The sequence below is a fragment of the Meles meles genome, chromosome 6 (genome assembly GCF_922984935.1).
Source record: "Meles meles chromosome 6, mMelMel3.1 paternal haplotype, whole genome shotgun sequence".
Lineage (NCBI taxonomy): Eukaryota > Metazoa > Chordata > Mammalia > Carnivora > Mustelidae > Meles > Meles meles.
In genome coordinates this window covers 19,702,953-19,716,347 of record NC_060071.1, presented here as the reverse complement: position 1 = coordinate 19,716,347, position 13,395 = coordinate 19,702,953, and the positions used below count along the sequence as shown (strand labels likewise).

Below are 13,395 nucleotides of genomic sequence, written 5' to 3'. Positions count from 1 at the left end.
GTTGTTGTTTTGTTTAGCTTTTTAATTTGGTGGTTCTCTTTCTTGACGTTGGTTTTCCTCCTAATTGCTGATTGGTGGTCCGCTCGTGTTTTGTGCTCACAGATCCTTGTTTGGTTGTGGCGGTTGTCAGGCCTGATGGCAGCAGTCCGTCTGTGATGTGGGAGGTGGAGGGACCTGCTGCTGGATAATGTCACTTCTGGCAGGGTGGTGCGTGGATCCCCTCTGCCCAGGGGAGGTACTGGCCCCCCCTCTCTAGCAGCAGGGCCCTCTTGACTATGTTAGTGTTTGCATAAAGCTCACTGCTACTTCCTACACTCAGCCTGGAGGAGGAGGCAGCTAACCTCCGTCTTCCTTAGCTCCTCCCACCCATGCCTGCTCCTCCCATCCTGACAACACCAGGCCTAGGGATGTCAGGAGCTTCTGGAATTTTTCCTGCTGGCTGATCCTATCTGTTTGCTGTCTGTCCACCATTCCTCGAAAGATCTCATCTTCTGATCTTGTTTTCCAGGGCTGTTCCTGATTTGTTTTTTTTTTTTTTTTCTTCCCTTTTTCATGATATTTCTGAGGCTTTGGGCCCTGAGGAGAGGGAGACAGAGCTCTCAGTTTTCGTCATGGCCCAGTCTCCTTAGTGTTTTTCTTGTGATGACAGTAACAGCTCTCGCCAGTTGCTTTTGGCACCTTCTGCCCAGAACGATCCTGAGTTGGAATTACTACAGCCATTTCCAACCCCGGGAAAGGGATAATCAGAAGTCACCTGCCACGCCTAGGCTCACACCCCTACGGAGGCAGAGCCCAGATGTGAACTCAGGCCTGCTGACTTGAAGCCTGGCATTTCCCTTTGCAGTGGTGTCTCTCTAATGCTGGGACCTAGCTGGGACCCCATGAGGCCAGATGCCACCCGGCCCTGTGAGCAGGAACAGAAGCAAAAAGGAAGTTTCCATGGCGTGTGTGTGTATTTTTTTCCTTGACCAAATTCATATTCCTTCCAAACATAATTCCGGCCTTGTTTCTGTTTCTTAGCCTTGAATATAACAAACCAGGCTTTTCAGCCTCCATCTGATAATGGCAATAACACAGGAGGACACAGACAAAGGATAGTGGTCATCATTCCCAGCCTCTTTTCTCACTTAGCCTTTTGTTGTGTGCCCAGCCCAGCCCACGGCTAGTGAAGCTGTCATTTGCTGTGCACCCTAGGTGAGCTTTGCACAGACTTCTCCCCTTTCCAAGCCAGTGTTAAAACTGGACCGACCCCTGGGGTTCTTCTTAGGATTGCAAGACAATGTTCTGCAACGGGCATCAGGAAACTGAAAAACGGAGGTTTATCACTGACCACCGGGAAATGACACAGCTGGGGGGGGGGGCGGTCACAGAGCAAGGTCATAGGTACAGAGAGAGGATACCGTGCCCAAGTGGTGTGTATGAGCGCTGGGGCTCTGTTTTATTTGGGGTTGAGGGTGGGGACCTAGGGTTTCATGGACCCACTCCATTGGTAATTGAAAATAACTAGAGTGGGAATTTAAAGTGCTGGGGAGAGAAAAGACAAGTGGCTCAAATAGTCCCTTATCAAAATCAACCAAGATCTCTAAAACAAAGTCTCAGTGGGGGGTAGGGGGAGGTGGGCTGGCCCTTTATCTACCAAGGCGGTCAATTTGTTTATTCGAGATAGATAGTCTTTGAAGTGGATTTCTCTTTGAAATGGATGCCTTAAGCAAAAGCTTAATCATGCACTTGCATTACCAAAAAAAAAAAAAAAAAAAAACCCAAACCAGCGAACAACAAGGAAAACAACCTGTCAGAGCTTTACCTTACACCTTTCTTTACTCTCTATTTTTTTGCTTTTTTTTTTAATTTAAATTCAATTAGCCAACATATAGTACATTATTAATTTCTGATGTAGTGTTTGTTCAGTGATTCATCAGTTGCTACGACAGCCAGGACTCATCACTTAAAAATATATATACATATATCAGCCCTATGCCTTGTTTCCCTCTGTCTTGTTCCGGGTAACCCTGGCTCTGTCCCTTTTCACCCCTTCTGCTTCCCGTGGGCCTGGAGGCTGGGAGGACTCCCCACCTGGCAGATACTCAGAACAGCTCCCCTGCTCGGGCCTCCACAAGTCCGTGCATCTTTTCAGCCTGTGTTTACTCTGGTTCTGAGAAGGAAAAGTCAAAAAGCAACAGCTAAATTTCCGTGGGTGTTTTTGTTCCATATTTTGATTGGGGAACTGAATCATGTTTTTCCTTTCGTAAACATGAAAATGTTAAGTACATAACGGCTAAATTAATCCAGGCTCATAAATTAGTTAATTATGTTAATTCAGAGTCACAGAATTCTCAGTCTCATTAGGGTTTCCATTAAGCTGTTTAGTCTTGTGAGCCTTTTAAGAGGACAGTTTAAGCTACAGATTAATCTTCAAAGGCTCCAAGTAGATGTTCAGCTGCAGGAGGATTTACAATGCACTGGGGAGGTGTGGGGGATTTAGTGAATGTGGGCAGCTTATAATTAGGAGCTGTGCTCTCAGGGAGCTGGGGATCCCCCCCACCACTCCTCACCCCCATATTGTCATCAAAGGCCCCTGTCTGCTGGGTCTAAGCATCCCTAGGCTCAGGAGCCATAGGAAGGAGGAAATGGACAAACACCTGTGTCTCCTAGGTGGCCATGCCCTCCCAAGCCATCCTCCTGCAGCCACCCCAGAGGGTAGATAACATTATTCTTGAATGTCCTGGAGTGCACCCTCTGACTCCCTGAGATTGTCCTCACAAAGGCTGAATGAGGAGTAGCTGCTTCCCTGGGTCTGTGAGAAAGAGAGACAGACAGGGAGAGGGAGAATTCAAGACCAAGTGACTCGTGAGCCCCAGGTGGCCTTTGTTTGTGGCAGTGTGAATATCTTATTTTTACCATCTTCAGAGGCCATTGTGGGGCATGTGCTCCCCTACTTGATTACAGGTGCACATCCTGGCAGGGTCCCTTGCTGCCCCCACATGCAGAGGGGATAAATGGGTGCCCCATCTGGCTCAGACGCATGGTGTCATGTCCAGTGTCCCAGGCAGCCAGCTGTCCCTGAATCTCTTTGCACCCACCCTGGGTGATCCACTGTTATTCTCTGGACCTTGTTGCCTGGGCTGGAGACGAAGAGAGCCCGTCTAGATCTCAAATTTCAAGAGAGTGACTGAAGCTCTTCTAGTTTTTACCTTTCTTCAATAATCACCAGAAGCTGATGATGAGAGAGGAACCTGTTTTAAGCTATAGCTTTCATTAGTATTTAGGCCTGGTGAGGTTAGCAGATCAGGAGAGAGTAGCCGTGGAGCAGAGCCTGTGATTAACAGTTCGCAAGAGGAGAGACTACTCCAAGCCATGGAGGTCAGGAGGGCAAGCACCAGGGCTGGTCAGGAGGCAGAGGGAGCAAGGCAAGTCCTGGGCTGAAGCCTTTCCAGTGGTTTCTGCCAGAAGGAGTGGGCATGGCAGAATAAGCAGGGTTAGGATTGGCTCATTTGAATAACTCCAGTGGGTTCTGGGGCTGAGTGGCCGTCCTTAGTTGTCTGGTTCCTGGTTATGGGGTGATTAGAGCAGGTGGAAGGTGGTCCAGAGCACGAAGAGATCCATAAAGGAGGTGGTTGGAGCTGTGGGCTCCAGATTGATTGGTTTGTACATGGAAGACATGCCTCCTGGGGAGCGTTCTTTACTATTTTGAGGAACTGGTCAGCCCTGGGGTGGGAAGGTGAGCAGTTCCTCCAGAATCAACAAGACTCCAAGAGGACAAAGCATCAGAATCACAGAAAATAAAAGACATGGTGAATGCCATACCCTTGCTGCCATGGGCCTCATCTCCCTGACTCTGGGTCCTTAGTAGGACATGCCCAGGAGTTTACTGGTGTACCAGTGGTATACAGCTGCATTTCCACTCTGGAAGGAGATGGCCTGGCTCCATCTAGAAATCAAGAACGGAGCAGGAGACCAAGAGAGACTTGGCTTGGTCATCGACCAATGGTCCCTAAGGATTTCATGTCACAATTGCGAATGTAGATGTGCCTTAACAACTCAGCAGACCACAGCTCCCTGGGGTTCCTAGAACAAGGCTGTCATATGTGGCCACATTTAGAGATTGGAGAGTCCAGTCACGGTCTTAGGCAATGACAGAAACCTTTGTTGACAGGGTTGACAGAAACCTTTCAGATTTGTAACATTTCTAAACAATTGTTGAAACCTCACTTGGCCCAGAATGGCTGCTGGTAGAACAGAATGTACTATAGTCTTGGTGGAAAAAACAAAACAAAACAAAACAAACAAAAAACCCAAAAAACAAACAAATAAAACCGACCAAAACAAAACTAAAAAACCCCAAAACCAGTTCTCTGTGGATTTACTAAAATAAACTTAGGATCAATGAGCAAAATGTGTTGGGGAGGCCCGTTTGTCACACTCAGGAAGCTACAATCTAATGCTTCTTGCTGCCGTTCATTTGCTGAAGGCAAAATACATTGCTTTTCAATAAACAAAATGTCCTGCTTGCCTGCCTTCCTCCAGAGGTCAACAACCAGGGCTGATAACTGACTTCTTGCATTGAAGGGGTGTGTGTGTGTGTGTGTGTGTGTGTGTGTGTGTGTGTGTTCTTCTCCTTGCTCCTCTCCCACCTTTTTTTTTTTTTTTTTTTTAGCTCACCAACAGAAATTTACTTCCTCTCATTTCTGGAGGCTAGTCCAAGATCAAGGTGTTGGCAGGTTTGGGTTTCCTTGGAGGCCTACCTCCTTGGCTTACAGATAGCTGCTTCTCGTTGTGTCCTCACAGGGTCATCACTCGATCTGTGTGTTGTCTGTGTCTGAATTTCCTCTTCTTATAAGGATACCAGTCATCTTGGATCCCGGCCCACACAGATGGCCTCGTTTTTCCCGCAAATACCTCTTTAAAGACCTTATCTCCAAATCCAGTCACACTGACCTTGCCATGTCTTTTAACGTGGAGCTTCCTCAGAAAGTTCAGGGTCAATGCGGTGTCTCCAGGGCATGTCCACAGGCCTGTAGTTTGGAAAGTTGCACTCTAAATTAATGGGGGGAAGGGGCAAGGGGTAAAGCAGGACAGGTCACTCTGAAAAAAAGGGCTGCTGGTTGTTGACACTTGACCAAGAGACTTGTAAAATTGTTCATTTCAGCAAGTTCTCCAGGGCATGTGAAATATTGATTGGGTTCAGGGAGTTTTATAGGAATGCCTGTGTTGTTTAAAGCGAGGCCTGTGAGGTTCGCTTCTGGATGTGGCTTCTGTGCTCACTAGAGCTGTCTGCTGGGGGTTTGAGCCCCCAGAGCACTCTGAGCTGTTCACCCAGACACAAACTCGTCTGATCCTCAAGAGCACCATCGTCCTTCTCCTCTGTGCTCCTCCCACAGACAGGTCCTCAGAGTGGACTGTCAGGCAGGCATCTGTCCTGCACCGTGAACCCGCCAACCACCCGGAGCTCATTTGCCAAACAAATGACTGGCCCCCATTTTTTTCTTTTGGTACTTGACCATTTGTGGTTAAATGGGTCTTTCTTTTTTCATCAGAGAAATAATGACTGTTTTCTTCAATTTGGCGTTTCCAGAGAACCATTCACATTTAAGGCTAATATTGGAATAGCAGGTTTCCACTGAAAATATTTACCTTTTCTTTGTTGGCAACTTATCAGTGTTGGGGAAAAATAGATGCTTCATTAAAATCTAAATATGTGATGCTTTCTTCCTCACACAACAGTTACTCTTCTTCCGAGATGAAAAGCATCATGAGAGGTGTTGAGAAATTATCCTAGTCGTCTGTTTTTACATATTTTTGATGTCTCCCGGCATCTCATTCTTGTTCAAAAGTAGGCACGAGCACTGAGCAGCATAGAATTGTTGAATGCCTGCCTTTAGTGTACACCAGAAGCAAATAGAGTACTATATGCTCTAATTATACAGAGTTTTTAATTTGTTTTTTTTTTTTTTAAGTAGGCATTCCCACACCTATAACTTGCATGGAGAAGTCTAGAGTAACAGGTTACATTTCAGCTCTGGAACATCAGAACTGACTTTGGTTGCTTGTGTGGCTGGCTAGGCCTTCTCCTGCCCCAGCAAGCCCACTGTGGGATATAAGGGTACATAGAACAAGGCCACCATTTCTCCAACAACACCAGGTGTTGTGGCCTCAACAGACTGAATCCTCTTAACTACTCTGCCAGGTAAATATCGTGGAGGACAAGGGCTCAGAGAGTTTGAGATCCTGGTCCAAGGTTAGAGCTGAGATCCCATCCCAGGACTCCTATTCCCTTTCCCCCCTGCTACTAGCTCTCTTAATCTTGCCTGAGGCCTTCGCTTTGCCACACCCCATGGCCAATGTCTGGTACTGGTTATGGCCCCTCTCTTTGGGCTGATGGCTAAGCAAGCACCTGGGCCCCATGTCTCTGACGTAGAGGGAAACCCTGGGCTCACAGATCAGTGACTGGAGAGAGAGAGAACATTTCACATCACCCTGATTCCTCTTGTCCACCCAGAAATCAGAAAAGAGGAGATGCACTGTAGTGATGGGACAACCGCACCTTTGAAAGGGAGAAAGCACCTCGGTAAGATATGGCAGTGAACTTGGACAAATTTCACCCCCATTATAACTCCCTTGGTCTTCAAAGGGAAGTTGTTCTTACTCAGTTGAAACTAAGGATCTCTGTCTACCGAAAGGCACCATCAGCAAAGTGAAAAGACAAGGCATCAACTAGGAGAAGATATTTCTAATGTGTATAACCAACAGAGGATCCATTCCCAGTACAAACCAAACTTAATGATGCATGGTTTAAACAAGCATACAGCTGTATTAACACGCTAGGTTTTTTAAAGGCAGTGAGACAAATCATCCAAAATCCTGAGCCATTTTCTTTGTGTGTGTAGAACCCCCAGTGGGTCATGTTTGTATTTGCAGTGAATGGATGGAGGGTTCGTGGGTGTCAGTCGTTTTTTTAGGCTTTACCACTGACATGTGGTTACATATGATCCTTCATACGTATCAAAAAGTATGTTTTTAAAATAAAGGTAAAGGGTTGCCTGGGTGGCTCAGTGGGTTAAACTTCTGCCTTTGGCTCAGGTCATGATCTCACGGTCCTGGGATCGAGCCCCACATCGGGCTCTCTGCTCAGCGGGGAGCCTGCTTTCCCCCTCTTTCTCTCTGCCTGCCTCTCTGCCTACTTGTGATCTCTCTCTGTCAAATAAATAAATAAAATCTTAAAAAAGAAAGAAAGAAAAAGAAAAAGAAGAAAATAAATGTAAAAAGTAATTCGTTATTGTTAACAACCCTGGAATTTGATGTCTTTGCTCCCATTTTTACAGATGGGGAAACTGAGGCTCAGTGGGTTCACACTAGCCACTAACATGCACACTGGGGGCTTAATGTCAGGCGTTTGACCTGAATCAACTTTTTTAGTTTTTCTGGCACCTCTGTAGGTACTATAACTTTCATCAGGAAATGGAGGCCTGGTTGACATGAGGTAGACTGTGAGGGGAAGCGCTGCCTGGGCCAGGGTGCGCGGGAGGGGAAGCTACAATCATTTACAATCACGTCTTAGAAGAGTCTTAAATGGTGCAGGGAAATGTTCTGTATGAAGTTCTGTGGTTAAAAAAAAAAAAAAAGCTTGGAGAGAAAGTGCATGCTGGGGCCAAAGAAAAGTACTGGAAGATGGCTACCCTCTCTGTGTCCTCACAGGGTGGAGAGAGACAAGAAGTGAGCTCTCTGCTGACTCTTCCTAAGAACAGGCACTAAGCCCATCAAGGAAAGGGTGGGGGGCACCCTCAAGACTTATCTAAACCTAGTGACCTCCTAAAATTTCTGCCTTCATCACACTGGGGGTTGAGACTTAAATATGTGAATTTGGGGATTGGGACAAACATTCAGCCCATCACAGGTAGTAAAGAGAGGAAAGGAAATGGATGGGAAGCCGGAAAATAGAACAGACAGGGTTGGAGTTAAAGTTTATTTCTACTTCTCATTTTTAAGGCCTTCTGGCCACCGAATAATGGTTCTTCCAACGACTCCAGGCACCACCCCCTCTCTCACACCGGTGCCTGCTGGGTGGACACTCCTGAATGGCTTTCAGCACTGTCATTGAACTCCAGTCTTCAATTTCTACTATTGTTTTGCTATAAATTTCTCTGACACGGATTTTGAGTACTATTTCCAGACTTTCGGAGCAGGCTTTTCCAGTTGGCTTGTAGTGTCCCACCCACGTGGAGGGCCAAGATGGCGCACCTTCCCTCTCAACTGTCCTAGTTAACCTCCCAGGGACCCCGCCTGACCTTTTCTCTCTCCGCTCACAACCGGGCAGATGTTAAGGAGAACACTTCAGGGCAACCTGAACTTTCAAATCCGGGCAGCATGAATCTATAGGGTAGAAAAATTTACTACATTTCAGTCATCTTCACGTGCTCTGTGGGTAGGAAGTCTCTCACCCTGACAAATCATGAAGTACTTTCAGTTGTTCATCTACAGTCCGTGTGTTACTGGCTGAGAGATTGGGCTTCATCTGGAATTTATGTGTGTGGGATCTCTGCCTCTCAACCATCCATCAAAAGTGACAGCAGAGCGTCTCCACAGTTAACAGTATAAAGGGGCAGGACAGGTCGATTTAATTGACATAAAACATCTGTCCCTGAGCCCCTGAGGAGGACGTCCCCTCAAAGAGTCTCCGTCCTGTGGTTCTTCCTGCCTGAGCCCTGTACCGTCTCTTTTTATTCTGGGGAAAAGTCATGGTTCTTTTAAAATCGGGTGTATTTAGAGATTCTATTTTTGGTGTGCCTGCCAGTATGTGGACGCAGGTGCTGGGATGTGGCATGAACAGATCCAGTCCAGGCTGGGGAGCCAGGGGCCTCTGCTCCGTGAGGCGAACCTCAGAGGAAGCGCTGCCCAGGCCAGGGTGTGCGGGAGGGGAAGCTGCAACCATTTACAATCGCGTCTTAGAAGAGTCTTAAATGGTGCAGGGAAATGTTCTGTATGAAGTTCTGTGGTAAAAAAAGAACTTGGAGAGAAAGTGCATGTTGGGGCCAAAGAAAAGTACTGGAAGAAAATAAGCAAAATATTATCACTAGTGATTTCTCTATTTTCCAAACTTTCCATAGAGAGCAATATGTGATGCTTATAATCAGGAAAAAGTCCTCTTTTCTGTTATGTCTTAAATAGCTCAAGATTTTTCAAGTTCATTGGCACGCCCATCACACACATGGGGCAGGGCCTGGTGGAGGAGGGCCTCCTGGGGGCCTCTGAGCCGGGTGGCTGTGGGGACCAAGCAGAGTCACCCAGAGTGCTGATCCAGGGTCGGGTGGCCACGGTTTTCTGAGTCTCCCTCCAAGAGGTCCGATTTTACATATCTGCTAGTGTCCAGGCAGGAGGTGCCGATTGGCTGTCATTACCGCTGTTTCCCCGCCATGTGCCAGCATCACTGGGACCCCTCTCTGGGTGCGGCCTGGAGACACCACACCTGCTAGGTGCAGACTATGATCAGGAATGGAGACAAAGGCTGGACACGGGGTGGGTGGGGACGCCCCCCAGCCGAGTTCGCAGGCACTGGGAGAGGCTTGTGGCTCCTTCCCTCTCTTTCTGGGGGTGCTCTTGAGGAAGGGGTACCCCCACCACCTAAAGACCCCTCTGGGAAACACAAAGCCTGAACACACACTGCAATATAAGAAGCCCTAGGGTGTGCCTCTCCATCTTCCAGGTGAAAAGCTCCTAGGAGTTACAAATCAGAGATGGGAGTAATTAAAAAAAAAAAAAAAAAGAAAGAAAGAAGAAAGAGAAATGAACTGTTGACAGCAGGGAAAGTTGAAAATGACTCCAAAGTTCTATTATAGAAATAATCATCGTCATCATTCTATTATGTTCCCCTTTTAAGTACCAGAGTGACAGCGTGCTACCAAGGAAACGGTTTAAATCCTATCTTTTCCAAACAGTTCTGTTTCCTGCGCTGCTGTCCCATGCTGGGGACGCTGCAGTGTGGCCCAGATGTCATTTGAATTCCTTCACACCGGCCAGCACAGGATGGGGAGGAGGTTTTCCAGAATGCAGCTGGAAGATTCCAGAGCTGGGTGGGGCGTAGGGGGAGGACTCTCTGGCTGTGCCCCGGCCATTGCGGGGTCCTCTGTGTCCCGGAGTCATGGTCTGTGCAGCCCTGAAAAGTGCAGAGCGGGCATGCACGGGCCCTCATTGTGTGCTTTCAGGCATCCGCATGCTGGACGGCGACGTGACCGATGTCGTTGAGGCCAAGTCGCTGGGGATCAGACCCAACTACATCGACATTTACAGCGCCAGTTGGGGGCCAGACGACGACGGGAAGACGGTGGATGGGCCTGGCCGGCTGGCTAAGCAGGCTTTCGAGTATGGCATTAAAAAGGTGTGAGTCATCTAGGGCTGCGGGGGATCTTGCCAGGGTGGGGGGAAATAGTTAAAAAAAAAAATTAACATTTAAAAATTAGAATGACATAGGCCAGAGTCCCCCAAAATGGGGCCAGGAAGGCCCTGCCGTGCCATGACCAGGGTGAGGGAGACGTCATTTCGGGGCTAAGGGGAACAACTGTCTACCAGCCAGAGCAGAAGGACTTCACCTTGTCACGGAGTGATATTCCAGCAGGTGTCTGCTGGTCACCCAGCAGGCCCAGGACTCTGGTTGAAGCCTGACAGCCCCCAGCTCACCCCAGCTGAGAGGTGTGGGCAGGTGGGCCACCAAGTAGGTGTCTTGGTCTAAGTACCTGGTCTAACTACCTAACTTGGTGTAACTAACCTAACTGCCTTGTGTAAGTGGGAGGGATGTCCTGTGCGTCGGCCCCCCCACCATCCCTGCCACCAAACAGGAAGTCTTGGCCTGGTTGACCTCCCTGGCAGCACACAGTTTAACATGTTTAGGATGTCTTGGGTAGAGCCTCAGCAGGGACCAAACAGAGCAAACTTCCTAGTGCAGGTTCTCTGCTGACCAGCCAAGGGAAAGCAGGGGAGGCTGGCAGACTGCTTCTCCACCGGCCAGGAGGCCCACCCACAGTCACTCTGTGATCATTAGTCCTGGATCCTTGGGAGTCAAACATGCGGGGCGGGGGGGGGGGGGCGAGAGGGACCTGGAGATGACCCAGTTCTTACAAGCCAGCTGGTGAGGCAGATTTCCGGGCGAGGACAGCTTCTTGGAACAGACAGATGGAGCTGCGGTCAGTGTCCGGGTGGCCCCGGGTGGCCCAACAAGGCCCAACCCGGAGTACAAGGTATGGCCTGGTGATGCTGGTGGGGCTTGAGCAGGAAGTCCAAGCATGCCCCAGCATTCATACTTCCAACTTCTCTTATGGGAGGCAGGACAGTAGGGCTGCAAATGGAAGGGTGGGGGTTCAGTTTCCTTTTATTATTTATACTTCAGAACGTTTTTTTAAAAAAAGTCTTCATTTTTTTATAACCCTTGCACCATGATTAAAATGTGATTAATAAGTAGCTAATGAACAAATTAAATATTATCAGAGGATCCTATTAAAAGCAGCCTGGCTTCTTTGTCTCCCCATGCCTGTCCCCTAGTCCTACCCCATAAAGGAGCAATTTTTTTTTTTAAACTCTCTTCCCTTTTTTCTTTCTTCTAAATAATAGGATTTGATTGCTTTTCTGGATGTATTGCGTTTGGTCATTTTCTAGGACCTTTTTATAGGGTCTGAGTATTTATCTCTTAGCATGTCCCCAAGCTCGCATTTGACCTCATGGTCATGCTTGGGACAGCACCCAGCTTCCTTTGTCCCCCGTGACTCTAAGAAAATGCAAAGCCTGCTTTCTGTCAGGCCGCGGAGCCCTTGGGCTGTGCCAGGTACTGGCCCAGGGGTGCTGGAAGGTTCAGGCGTGATCAAGTCAGCTGCTGCCTACAAGGGACTGCCAAGTAAAACTATCTTATCTTCCCCGTGCTTGGCTCCTACCACCCACTAGATCACATGGATCTCACTCTCGATGACAAGTAGGGCATCCTGAAAGTTAAGCTTTAATTTAAGCTCTCCTTTAAAGATCGCATTTTCTGTGGGGAAGATACTTCTCGGAATGGTGTTCATCAGAAACGTGTGTCCTTCTGTGAGGTGATTTAGAAAGATCTGAGGTCTCAGGACAGGGTCCCCCTTTTCCTGGAGAGGTCAATGGTTATTTTCAAATGATTGCTGGGTATCTCAACTTCACTTAGCTTTGTGTCAGCTGAACCCGTGCAGGACTTTGGAAAGTCCGGAGCTGCAGAGAAGGGCTCTTTGCATTCCGGATTCTGAGGAGCATCGGCTTTATTGGGCTGTCAGGGGAGTGAAGAAGTTTCAGAGGGCCCCATGTGCCTCCCCGTCATTCTTGTCGCAGTTTCTTGAAATACTGCAGCCATTCCTTTTTCTCCCCCAGTCATTCTGAAGTAAAATATGTCATAGAGGGAGCCTTAAATCGTAGCTGTCTGAAGTTGTCACTGAAAATCCTCCTGGAAAGTTGATGATCTCAAACCAGACCATGTTCCCCCCCACCATCTGTTTTTCTTCCTCGATGCCCCGTTTATCAGCTACAGTCTTTTCTGTCAAGTCTGACTTCATCTCTGGTACATGATGGGGTTTGACGGTAGGAGACTTCAGAGACCACCATTTCATGTAGAGATGTGCCTGATGTCGGTCCTCAGGAAGCCTTACCCCTCACACGGCTGGTCATCCCAAAGGGGAAAGGCAACACCGCTGAGGCTAGGAACACTGTCCTTGTCCAGACGCTGGCCATTTGCAAGTCCTCAGGCACGGTGCTTTGGAGTTCACAGCTGAACCCTTCACTTCCCAGGCGAGGTACTGAAATAGGTTTGGATTGGGTTGAGGTTGTGACTTTCCCTGAAAGGAAATACAAGTTCACGGCTAGGGTAAACTCTTGCCCTATAGCTTCTGTCCCTTGGCTTCCAAGAGCTGGGAAGTGAAAATAAATCCTCAGAGACAGCTGAAACCTCTCTTTACCCCTCAGATCTGGGTGTTTCCTCCACCTCAGTCTCATATCCTCCTCAGGAAACTTCGCGGGTGGGAGAGAGGGGCTTGATGCCTTGACACCTCGGAAAATGGATCGGTCTAGGAGTAACTGTGCAGCGTAAGGTGGAAAATGGGGAACTTTGGCATTTGGGACCCTTGTTCCTCAGAGTGGGGTCTAGAAGCAGCCATGCAGGCATCACCTGGAAGCTCATTAGAAATGCAGAATCTTAGGGCACCTTCCCCCGGACCCTCCGAGTCTGAGTTTTTCATATAGCAAGACCCCAAGTGACCTGTGTGCACACTCATGTATGAGGAGTGCTGTCTGGGGGCATTCTCTGTGCTGCCAGAATAAGAAGGTTGTAGCCTCCACTTTGCAAAATGACAGCCTTTCATAAATATTTTGGAATGGGGCAGGGAGCATCTTAGAGATGGTTCTCAT

The 13,395-nt window shown here is 48.1% G+C and overlaps 1 protein-coding gene across 2 annotated transcripts in view; it reads left to right on the top strand.

Annotated features, from left to right (window-relative positions):
* The window catches only part of PCSK6 (proprotein convertase subtilisin/kexin type 6), a 181,846-nt gene that overhangs the window by 86,513 nt on the left and 81,938 nt on the right, over positions 1-13,395 (top strand). For both annotated transcript variants that reach the window (XM_046008470.1, XM_046008469.1), the window contains exon 7: positions 10,197-10,369. In XM_046008470.1, coding sequence (XP_045864426.1) covers positions 10,197-10,369 — 173 coding nt within the window. The remainder of the gene's footprint in view (positions 1-10,196; positions 10,370-13,395) is intronic.